Here is a 12,673-nt window from a genome sequence, read left to right as displayed (position 1 = left end):
GTTCCTATTTGGAAAATGTACCTGTGAAAGAGCCTGCTAAATGTCAAAATGGAATAATTACATATTATGTATTATATAATTGCATAGCAATTATTTTGTTAGTCTATTAAGTAATTCTGTTACCTGTGCATGTTTAAAAATCATAAATATTTCAAGTGACTTTTTATTAACTGATTACAGATATCCTTCTTTAAGATCATACCTGTTTAAACAAACCGATAAGAACATTCATATGAACAGTACTTAAAAGTCACTAACTACTACCTTAGATAGTTTCTTTTAAATACACATCTTGATGACAACGGGACTGGAATAGCAGTATCCTCAAGAATGCTAAACAAGAAGGTTGTTTTCAATGCAGAAAAATGTGCAATGAATTCCTCATTTGCTCTTACATATTGATATAAAGTTGTGGTAATGCAGCACTCTTAAAAAACAGTGTTTAGGGTCACGACCAGAAAAGTAGTTCAAAAATTCGCATGGCAGAGCTTGGTTTTGTTTGTATGTTTTTTCTGTTCTTAGAATGCCTTCATGTAGCAAAAAGTTCCCTGCTAGCCTAATTTAATGCTTTCATTTTTCTAATTATGCTGAAACATCAGTTAAGAGCCTACCTGATGTTTTGGAGAATTTGCTGTGCTGGGATTGATATTCCGCAATGCCTAAGAGTAAAAATAAGATGGATAAAAATTACTTTAGCTGCATGGTTTACCTATGCAGGCTGTCTTACAAACACCATCTTGTAGTATCAAGCCCCCAAGACAGGCCAGATGAGACAGGATAAGGGAGTTAAGAAACTATAAAAATCATGACACAGTGAAACAAAACTCACAGATTTACCAGGGATGAGTATTTGACAGATAAGCTTAACGACTAGAGAGAACAACATGAAGAAAACTGGCTGTCACCTGGTCCAAAGTTAGTCAGGTTCTCAATGACAACTGAGGCAAGAAGACAATTAGAAGGCCTACCTAGAAGCATGCTAGCGCAGGGTAAAATGTTTGTTGGTGGATTAATTGCAAAGCAGGAACAGCAGAAGCCCAGGTGCTTAAGCAGAGAGAAAGTCCTGATACCACCTTTGCAATGTATTCTTACCTAGAGTACTATAAAAAGTAACGGCTGTAAAGATGACCCATCTTACACCAAGAGATGCTGAAGATTCCTACAAAACAGGCCTTGACTACAAAGGGGATAACGGGAGTCAGAATCCAGGACAGAATACTGCAGGTGATGAAGAAAGAGAAAAGCTGTCTTTGAGGACATTAAGATATTATCCTCTTCTGATACAAGGCCCATCACCCAAAGTGAAAAGGATAAGATTTTAGAAGGTTTTCCTCAAAGAAAAGATTAGTGCTTTCTCTGGCAGTGTCAAAACCCCAAAGAATACCCTAAGTATCTAGCACAGATGGTAGCAACTCTTAAAACATTCAGATGGAAAAATCGAAGCAGAAGGCTTAGAGTCAAAAGGAGGTCAAGACCGAATTCAACATCCAGAGACTGCAAAGTCTAGTCCTACACTTTAACATCTGCTACAGCTATATTCATATAGTAGAAAAATACTGAAAAGAATAGCTTGTAGCCTAATTATGAAGTTTGAAGTTCTTCAGCATAAGAAAACCATGGGCTCAAAACGCAGCAGTGATTCAGTTGTTCCATGCTCACTCCACTGTTGAACAGGCAAGATTTTGGCAACAAGGTGTCCCCCTTAATGAATCTTATATGAACTTTAAAAATACTTCAAAATATTGCAGACTACAACAGGTTCTAAAACTGAAGACTTTCTTCCACTTAAAAGGGAAAACCAAAGCAGCTGTGGGAACCAACTTTTTGCCTTTTACATGACTTGGAACTCAATGAATATGATATATATCCTCAAGAGGAATATCCAATCACATCAACAGTCCATGTTGTCATCCTTTTTGGTTTATGAAACCCGTTCTCAGAGAATTCTTTTAGAGGAGGAATGAGGAAGGAAAGCAAAATCCTTCAGTCTGATAAGTCAGATATTTTCACTACCAAGCTGATATAAGTAAGAGCATGAATTCAGACCTTTCTAGATCTCAAAGCTTTTTGTACAGTCACAGGTCTTTAAAATTCACTGAAACAACAACTTAGCCAAATCAAAACATAACATACAAAAGAAATAGTGGAAGTAGGTGTCTAACCTGTGGCCTCACCTGCCGAAGCAGTTCTTGATGCTTCAGTCTCAGCCTTTCTTTCTCCATCTGTAGCTGCTGAAGTCTCATCTGTTGCTGCTGATTGGAGCTACTCCCACCCATCACACCACCCTGAGGACTTTGAGGAGCCAGAGGAGGTGGCTGTTTCACTGGAGCACTTTGGCTGATTCGCTGATTCATGGCTAAGGAACCAAAACAATAAACATTTAAAATGAAACTCAAACAAATACATGCAAGGAAAGTATTATCCATAAAAGGCATATAATAAAAAATTTATATGACAAGCCATGACAGTGCAAAACATGCAGTTACACTGATGTTCAAAGTGTGAAATGTATGCTCACGTGTGAGCAATCAACGTGTGTAAAATTAATGTAATAGTCTCCTGTTTAAGAATGCATACTTGTTCAAAAAGCTTCTGAGAACAGTTAAATATATAAGCTGGTGAAAAATTCAAAAGTGGTAGTAAAATATTTCAAGTTGAATTACAAGGATCTCTCTTCTTTCTAATAAACTATTCTCACTTTAGACACGAATAGTATAAAATAACTTTTTATATTCATGTGAAATCTTAGAATCATTAAACACAAGAACACAGAGAATGATAATGGATCATCCTACTTATACTGAACTACATCTAGTTAAAGGTTAATTTAAGTGGAAGTTAAATTCTTCCCACTGCAGTGCAGGTCACGCAACAAGCATTCACATCCATGTCACATCAAGCTTTTAGTGTTATAGACTCTATTTAGAGCTTCTTGACAGGCAAAATTAGAGCTGGTACAGAAATGGCAGATGAATTATACAGCCATAACTACTGACATCAACATAGGAAAGATTTTGCTTCATTTTCTTTTACCCCACAGCAGTATGCAATGCATCTTTTCTCGGGAGCGGAGAAGAAAAAGTGTCACTTCCTATGCCTAATGGACAATGAGAACCCATCTTCCCCCATAAAATCAAGGTCTAAGACAATTTTATTTTATAAAATAATGCATGACTGGGATGCATCTACCTGACAGGCCGGATTTCTCCCTCATATGATACCAGTATGGTTAAAGTCAACGGAGGGACTGGAGTTCCCATAGCGAAACATAGGGCTGGGAAAGGCTGACTGTATTGCAAGGACAACATTTTCAAGGGCTTTCAGTTTTGGAATTAACTCTCTATTGTGTTTTCTGTAATAGCCTGAATCTGTTAACATTCACAATATGCTACAGAATAAAGCAGTGATAGGAGAATGGTAGAGGTTTATATTTTTTTCTGGGAATGAGGATTATAGTTTATAGAAACATAGGAAAAAAAAGGAGAGAGCTTCTTTTAGGATGACAGGGTGATTTGGGGCAAAGAAAACCATCTGTTGAATTAGTTTGATTTAATGTTCTCATCATATAGAGGATTTCTGGAACACTAACACTTCTAAATGCCATAAGAAAGGAGAACTATCTCATAAAGAATCGGTATCAACTTTTCACTGAAAAGCCCTCCAGTCTCCACTGTCCATAAGCCTTACTCCCTTTTTCCCTTACCACAGCTCACCTTTCCATTGGGAGGTAATATATGAAGAACAAATGCCATATACTAACTGGAGTGATAACAGAAAGTCAAACAAAAAAGACTAAACCAGTTACAGACTCAACTCTTCAGTCCAACTTTCAACTAATCCACTCGTCTAGCACAGAGTCAACAGTCTAATGGGCAGATGGAGCACATTTTCATGAGTCACGTCAAAATTAAATGGTGTCAAATAGCTTGAAGTAATTTGAAATAATATTTTATGCAGTTACTAGTGAGAGAGCTTCATACATATGATCACTAATAAGATAAAATTTCCTGTAAAGGTAAGCAAACCAGTGAAGTAGGAATAGAAACTGAATTCCAATGCCAAGCAGAAACAACAAAAGGAATACCAAGGGCCAGAGGTTCAACTCCAACCCACAAGTCCCATCCTTATCCAGCATGGACACCCAGCATCACTTCCCCATCAGAACTGAACTTTAGGAAGAAGTTGACCAGAATCAGCTAATTAACCAGATTTCCTATACAAGCTGTAGTCTCTAAGGCAGCAACAGGAAGACTGGCCCCAAGACACCGGAAAATGTTAAGCAGAAGTTCAAACAGTTTCAACAGCTGTCCTGTAAGGATGTGGGCAGCGAACTTTTAATTACATGCTCCAGGATCTCCACTGGGCACTGTTTGCTGGAAGACTGACAGCAATTAGACTACCTAAAGTTACCAAATCAGGGCAAAGTTGAAGCTAGAGAAAGCAATGCAAAAAGAAATGCAGCCCATCTAGCAGTTCTAGACAAGCTAGACATGACATTGCTGGAATGGGGAACATATGTCCTTCTTTCTCTCTTTTCAAGTCTGGAACCAGGACCATGCCTTTTGCTTTATATATCTTACCCTCTTTCAACTTAAAAGCAGTAATGAAGGAGTTAGTAGGGAACAACAGAAAACAACAGCCTTCTCCTGCTGTTAGTTAATTCTGCAACTCCATCTGAAGTCTGTGCTACCCTTCAGAAGTTCCGGGATTCAAACCCTGTTATTAAACAAGATGGAAGGTCAGTTACAGTAGAAAGCCAAGAGGGAAGAAAGTTTGAAAATTACAATCACCGGAAAGAAGCACATCTAAGTTAAAAGCAGACTACCTAGTTTGTAAAAATTAAGTAACCAAAGCTGAAAAATGTCAATTTCTTTTGGTTAAAAAGGCTGCCTTTACGGTTTAGTCCCCAAAGATATAATCACATCTTGGTTTTGGAGGTTTTGGAGTCCTGCCTCAATGTAGTTCACAGCCAAGGCATATTACAGATAACCTCATAAAAATTTAAGTGTCTAACCTTAAACACTTAAGTGCAGTATCAGTAACATTCCTTCAATATGTTATGATTTTGTTTTTCCTGAATGCACTATACAAGTATTATTTCCCTAGGTCTCTTTTCCACGAATAGGTAGTTTTGTAAATAATTTCCTGCTCATGCCAAATGCTTCATATTTTACATAAGTGTATCTTTCTGATAGCTGCATGTATTATTCCTGTTCTCTCTGACCACTGTTTGCTCCATTCTTCTCATCTACTGACTTCACAACAAAAACTATAAGAAAGAAATCATGTTTCTCTGATATTTTTCGTTTTAATCCCTCATCCCAGATCCCCAAAATGCCTTCTAATGTCTATTTTTTAAGTAATTTTGTAACTGAAAGTGTATCTAAAACTGGAATATCATAAGATACTGAGACTTTGGTGTGTACTTAATATTCATCAATAAATATTAGAAGAAAACTTAATGAGATGATTTGGCAACTCTTCGGAAACTGAACCCAAAACTCCAGTTTCTAAATTATTATTGATCAGGTCTCCATTAAAAGGATGTTTCTGAACATTTTATTATTTCAAGAATGAAAATGCAACAGACTTCAAACTGATAAAACTTTAAACTGTCCTCAGAACAGATCATGGAAATGTATTTTATATGAGTGAACTATTTTTAACCCCGAATATAAACTAAAAGTCAGGATATTAAAAGAAGATGCAGCTAACTGAATTTCATTGACTTAACGTATCCAAGTGAAGAACCAGTGACCAAAAACCCAGCAGTAATAACACTCAGTGATTTTCAGCCACCTTAGTGATAAGAAGAATGTAATTTTTATCATTTCCAATACAATACTTAATGAAAAGAGAGGAAACATATCTTGTTTCAATGGTAGTGAAAAAAGAGGGGTTTAAAGCTTTTTGTTGTTGTTTTGAAGTTGTTTTTTTGTTTGTTTATTTGTTTGTTTTGTGGGAGGTTTGTTTTTTTTTTTTTTTACATTCTCAATTCTCCATTACTTACCACGGATGCAACTGCAGAGATCTGCACTCTAAAGAACATGCTTATCAACGTGATCTCAGATAAGGACATTTTATTTTTTCCACATCTCATGGGTCTGTGATGATGCTGACACACACAGCTCTTTTTAAAGGTAAAGAGCTTCATTTTATCTGTTAGCTAGGACTTACCAGTTTTCTAATGCATCCTGTTCCTTATGTTCCATGGCTATGGAAAGCATTTAAATAAGGGGCTCTGCACCCACACAGCGGAGGCTGCAAAGACCTCACAGGCAGAGCAGGAACAAACAAGTCTTTCTTTCTAGAAGAGGGGGATTTGAGGGAGGAGGGGCAGACAAGTTAAAAAACACAGGCAACTTAAGACAATAAAAAAGATCTTGTAGTCCTATAATATGGCTTAACTTCACAATCTGCAGGATATAGTCAATTGTAAGTGCTGCAATATGCTTTCAAGAATAGAAAATGAGTGGTCTTCAAATGCTACACATTAAATGTTCTTCTACTGTCCAAACTCAACAGCAAAAATGCCTCTTCTGTACTGCAGCAGATAATACCTGACAGTTATTGAAAACAAGTTTAGACTGCCGTCTAAATGATAAAGACTACATGAAAAATAAAAAAGAAACAAACAAACAAAACCCAAAAACCAAAACCAAGAGGGAGAAACTATTACCAGGTATTGGTGCTAGAGAAAAAAGGCCAGCAGCTTGTTAACAACTGAAACATAAAAGGCTAATTCTCTCTCAAGATCCTACGTCAATTGAAAATCGCAAGTCCCAGGGCTGTGACAGCTTGCAGTAACACTTTCTTTGCCCTATGGAGAATCCCATGCAGAGACTGCACCCTTAATGATTAATAGGCACAGCTGAATGTTTGATTTTTTTTAATTTCGTTATAATTTCACCCTTCAAAGCTAAACCTAATTTTAATCTGCAAAATTAAAGACATTATTTAGTTGAACAAACAACAACAAAAAAGCTCAGAATTTGAGCATACTATAACTGGCTGTCCTTAGTATTAAGAATCAATGTTTTCACTGGGGGAACTAAAAAAGAGAACTCGTCCACTTCAGTTTCATTTAGGAACCAGATACCATTTTTGTCATTGTGCATAATTTTTGGCTATGGTCAGGGTTTTACATGGTGTTAGTTTGCAACTACAACAAAGGCAAAAAATTCTCTTTGATTACATTTAAAAGAGCTGTGAAGAAAAAAAATTACCAGCAGGATTTGAAAGAGTGAGCCTCAGAAGTAATAAAAACATGTTCCAAGTGACTTTTTAAGAGAGGCTTGGTACAACAATTTGTTATTTAATCAAGATATAAGTAATGTTTCTGGATTGCATTCTTTATAATGCATTGTATATTACTTCAAGGAAATCCCAGTTGCAGTTTCATAATGCCGCTGTTATAAACCAACCTAAAAATTAGCACAATAAAATATTCCATTGCTTTCGGTCTCTGATTAATCTTAGAATCCTGGAGCTTAGACTATGGGGGAAACCTGAAACGGACTCTGGGCTCATTTTGCTCTCTTAAGGGTACAAACAAATCTTACTGTCTTAGTCAGGTAAAAAGAAATATTCACAGATTCCTGACGTGAATTTTGGTTAAAACAAGATCTATCCAATGAAAGTACTATTACAGAAGCATATCCAAACTACAGATTGGTTACTCTACATTTACTGTTTACTTGCACTCAAATGAAATCAGTATTTTTCTTTTTGTTCTACTAACACTATTGCACCAGCTGGCAAAAACAATTTAAATTAATTTAAGTAATTGTTTTTAAAATTCTGTCCCTATTGTAAAATGTCGAGGTGCAATGGGTGGATTGACTGATCACCACTAAGACTCCATAGCATCTGCACACAGACTATTAACACACTGGAAACTAAACTGGAGTAAAATGCTGTATCAGGTTTTTTCCCCAATAGCAATACTTATAAAGGACTTTCACTCAATGTATGCCAGCCAGAAAAGCAAATATAAATGAGATTCTGCAGTAAAATAAGTAGCTATTAGGAACTTCTGCTCAGTGTACACATACAAAACAAAACATTTTCCACTCTTTAAAAATAAATCAATTTTAATTTTGAAAGGCAATACGATTTTTAAAATATTTGACTTTATTTTTAAATCTTCATACAGAATGCAATTGACACCCTAGGTATTAATACTACAGGAGAACTATGTAAGACACTGCATTGGACAGATTATGGGAAGAAAATGTGATGTAATGTCATCTCAGTTTAAACTGTATGTAAGAAATGCAGAAGAGCAGGAATCTGAGCTCACCAAGGCCCCATGTCTGTCAAACTGAGTATCTGGAAAAATATATTTAATGAAAGCTAGTCCACATTTTAGATCAAAGTTTAATCAGCAAGGAGTGTACATAAGGGTATTAGCTGCAAACAGTTTTACTGGTTAATCACCACATAATACTTCCTGGGTTAAAGAGGCCAAACCCCTTTCTTTTAATGCAGGTTTCCTTCAACTTGTTTTAAGGGAACAAACCCTATGTATATGCACGTGCACATCTATATCTTTTTTTAATCTCTGTCATAAACCCATTAGAAATGATTAAACACGAATTAAAAAATCCAGTGAAAACTACCGTAAAAAAATAAAATCAACAGTATACTTGTCAAGAAACATTTCTCTATATAAGAAACTGCAATTGTGTTTCAACATGATTGAATTCAAAGAAGAAAAAATCTGATGCTTCTTTGAATTTAAGATCATATATGATTAGATATAGAGATATATAATTATTGGATATATATATATTTAGATTACATACAATAAATTATGTGTTCAAAAGGATCCACCTTCAACTTCTAACACAGTATGCTCATTAACAGAGAAGTGCAAACTGTTCTATTAGAAGGATATGGTGGAAAAAACATACCTATTAGGAGTGCAGTTTCCTTTTACTATCACAGCTGCTTAGCACAACACTGGAAGCATGCATTGTTTTTACTGGCACACAGACATCATTAGCAATAAATCTCCTTTCTAAAACAGGGTTAAATTACTCTGAAAACAAAACCAAACCCAAAAACGGGTATAAACTTATATAAACCTACTACCTTGATAAATCCTTAATAAAACTGTTTTCCCCCCTCTTTATTAGTATAGAAATATTCTACATTAAGTAGACAACTGCATCCTGACATAATACTTGTGGACAGATTTAATAAAGAGTAAAGAGATATAAATGCACTCTGCTTTCAAACAAAGATTTCACTGTCTGATACAATGGTGCACAACAAATAAGTATTTATCATCACTACCATAACAGCAGCATCTGCCTATTACCAGTGATGCTTACCACTGAAATGTCATCTATCTCTGCAGATTTGCAACAGGCTCACTTTCACAGAAAGTTCACTGAAAACTGATGCTGCTTCATCTGTACATACTCTCTGACACACAAACCAAAATAAATAAGACATTTCCCCATCCTAAATAATCTCCTGAAACTGTTCTTCTGCAAAAACAGAGATAGGGAAACGAAAAATCTAATACCACTAGACCTTCTAGATAAGTCAAATCCTCTTTGTTTTAAGGAGTATGTAAAGAGGGTATTTCATTGCATTTGCAGATCAAAACCACTTGTGGCTCATACTTTGCTTTTTGTGCAAAAATGGAAGGCAGATCTGGAACTTAAAAAGTCTGAAATGCTACTATGACCAGACACAAGGTCTGGCTGGTTTTCTTTTTGACTAGACAAAGGCCAAAAACCACTTTTTCAGTCTAGGGTTCCCGTTCTATCTTGTCCACAAATCTCCATCTGGAAAGGCTCCTGCAAACCAATTTGAAGACACATATATTAAACAAAGAGCTAGACAGGAAAGGGATAAGAAAGCAACACTATGGAATACTTCCTTCTAATTTTGATACTTAAAAAACAGCAGATGCTCTGAAGCTTAAGCTTTTAAGTGAATTACAAGCTTGTTGTGTGTTTGCTTGCCTTTTTTTAAAATAGAAATGATAAATACGTTTCAATTACACGTACATTTAATTGAAACAAAGCCCTTTTTATTGTTTCAAAGGTGTAATGTTTTTACACTACATAAAAAAGAAAGCAGAAAATCTTGATGCACGTTCTCTATAGTCCTACTGTCATCATCAGTTTTATTCCATTTCCTACTTGTGCAGTTCAAGCACCTACTGTACAGAGAGCCCCTATGGCACTTTCCATAATAATATTAAACACTGACTTGCCATACCTTCCCCCTCAACAGAAATTCATGCAGAACTTCAAAGAACATTAACATAATCTCTAAGTGGGAGTGAGAGAGTGAGTCGTGGCAATGATTTCAACCTGAGGTCACATCTTTTGCTTCATACCCCATTATTGCACCTTCGACAATTGAAAGAACAGAAGGAAGAAGACTGGGCGTGTGTAACACCGGTATGATCACTACTTACAAACTCTTAAAAACCGAAGTCTGGAACAAAATAACAAGGAAGCTGAAACAGTATCTTCCTTTACTCCAATCCTTGCAGACACTTGTCTGACTACTCTAATGGAGTACTTTCTGCTTCTAAACCAGACTTAACCCAACTCAGACAGAAATGAACTGTCAGTTTCCAGAATTTTCCCACTTCAAGTTTGCTGTTCCATCTTTGAATTTAACAAATTAAGTATCCTCAAAAGGCAAATAATTTTAAGTTGCATTTTAAAGCCAAGTCCTATCATCTGCTAACTTAAGTAACAGTTAAAATCCCTTCAACGGCATTTGATACAAAAGTCAAGTCTTGGAAACTTGTAGCAATAAAGTTGAATGATTCCAAACTTCGATTGGTACTAGGAAATTTAATTTTATAGAAAAAGCAGATGTTCTACTTCACCAGCTCCAGCCACTCAGAATGCATAGCTGACCTGCCTCCTTTCCAGATGTTCTTCAACTATCAAGAAAATGCATTAAGTTATCTGGAAGGCTTAAAAATCCAGAAGAATCTGTGAAAAATGATCAGTGAACAACAGCAGAAATTACAAAACAGTCCAAAACACGAGCTCAATCTGACAGTTCAATTACCTTAAAGAAAAAAAAAACCACCTTCCACATTCAAAAAAAAGGCAATTTGAAGCACCTTACTCTGAGACCTCTAAAGGCACTGAGAAGGTAGGACAGCATGTTTGTACCAGATGCTCCACTAGACAAGAATTCTGCTGACACAGGCCTAAGGACGACCCCCCGCCCCCATTCCCATTCGTTTGATCCCATGTCACCTTTTACGACTGCCTGTGCTTGGTTAAGAAGACCCTCCTTTCATACTCAGTTCTTTCCTAGATTTTAAAGTTTGTGAATTCTCCTAATGCAAAACTGCTTTTAAGTCATATGTCATACACTTGGAGGACAAACGTCTGAGCCACAAGACTTCACTGCCATTTAAGTGGTGTAGCTGAAGACCTCAATCTCATTTCAAAGATGTTAGACCTGAGTCTTGGAACAAAGTTTTTATCTCCAACTCAGGTTTTAGACCTAGCCTACTCCACAGCTGGGTATTCTAACAGGGGCTCTTATCTGATTTATTTCTAAAAGTCTGCTCCAAGAAAGTATCCATATTAACTAAATTCTTTTATTTTCTGCTTAAAAGCATGAATGCAACACCAAAATTTGCCTTACCAAGTCAGTAAGTCCACCGAAAATAATTTTTTCAAACTGATCCTCCTTCCTTTCTCTTTTCTAGCCACAATAATGGAAAATTCAGAGCACTGTTTCAAAAAGAGGTATATGCACACTTACTAGAGAAAATAAAGATGAATGCAAAGTTTCCATCTGATGAGGAACATAGATCTAAAGGTTGTCTCCCTGGAAGCTGGCAATTCAGAAGCAATAAGAGCAAAAACTCTTCATACCTTCTGGTTTTGAATATTGGAACAGAAGAGTATGTTTGCACATGCCATTCAATAGGTTTGTTTTCTTCAATGGTTCTTAAGATTGGTGAAAGTGGCAGTATCGAGAAAGAAATTAATTTCTCCTTTATTTTCAATCAACATTAATATAACTGTAATAACCAAAAGCTTTGACATGACAAAAATGATTTCACTCTGCTTCTGAAAGCGTTATTCGTCAAAAAATAGTGAAAACCAAGCCCTTACATTACAACACAGTGACAGAAAGGGGGGGGAAAACCCAACAGGAGTTTCAATCTATATTAAGCATAGAAAGGTAAACTTCTGAGTCATTTGCATGCTATTTAGCGTCACAGCGCATATTTGTCGAGGATCTCCACATGATAAATAAATACAAAGCCCAGTAAGTTAACTCTGTCAAAGAGATTTTTTTTCTTCATGACTGGAGTGACTTAAGGAGGTCACAAGTGAGAAAGCAACAGGCATAAGATTTTGTATTTTCTTGGCTCAAACGATAAAAACATAAACCACAATACAATGTGTACAACTTAAGTTTTCAAGGAAAACTTCTTCAAGCTCAACAGCAGCTAGCAGCTTGTCTCTATTTGCCATCACTCTAGATCAGAAGAGCCCACATGCTTTTTTTTTCTCCTTTCCTGCCCCTTTCAGTTACACTTGAGCTCTTTGACTGAAAAGGTCTGGAACAGATTAAAAGTCCGACCACAAAATAAAGAGCCTTGGCATGTACTCAAGCCTGTCTGGGATACACATACGCAGTGGGCCCAAAAAGGGAAGCTATG

The 12,673-nt window shown here is 36.3% G+C and overlaps 1 protein-coding gene across 8 annotated transcripts in view; it reads right to left on the bottom strand.

Annotated features, from left to right (window-relative positions):
• YAP1 (Yes1 associated transcriptional regulator) overlaps positions 1 to 12,673 on the bottom strand; it is a 90,675-nt gene that overhangs the window by 14,593 nt on the left and 63,409 nt on the right. For 2 of the 8 annotated variants that reach the window (XM_027739064.2, XM_027739059.2), the window contains 2 exons: positions 2,163 to 2,356; positions 612 to 659 (listed from right to left, as the gene is read on the bottom strand). In XM_027739064.2, coding sequence (XP_027594865.1) covers positions 612 to 659; positions 2,163 to 2,356 — 242 coding nt within the window. The remainder of the gene's footprint in view (positions 1 to 611; positions 660 to 2,162; positions 2,357 to 12,673) is intronic. The other 6 variants (XM_027739065.2, XM_027739060.2, XM_027739066.2 and 3 more) reach the window with 3 other exon arrangements.

The sequence above is a fragment of the Pipra filicauda genome, unplaced genomic scaffold (assembly GCF_003945595.2).
Source record: "Pipra filicauda isolate LSUMZ 115617 unplaced genomic scaffold, ASM394559v2 scaffold117_size3949168_pilon, whole genome shotgun sequence".
Taxonomy (NCBI): domain Eukaryota; kingdom Metazoa; phylum Chordata; class Aves; order Passeriformes; family Pipridae; genus Pipra; species Pipra filicauda.
Note: the sequence above shows the minus strand (reverse complement) of the source record. Positions and strands in the feature narration are given on the sequence as shown.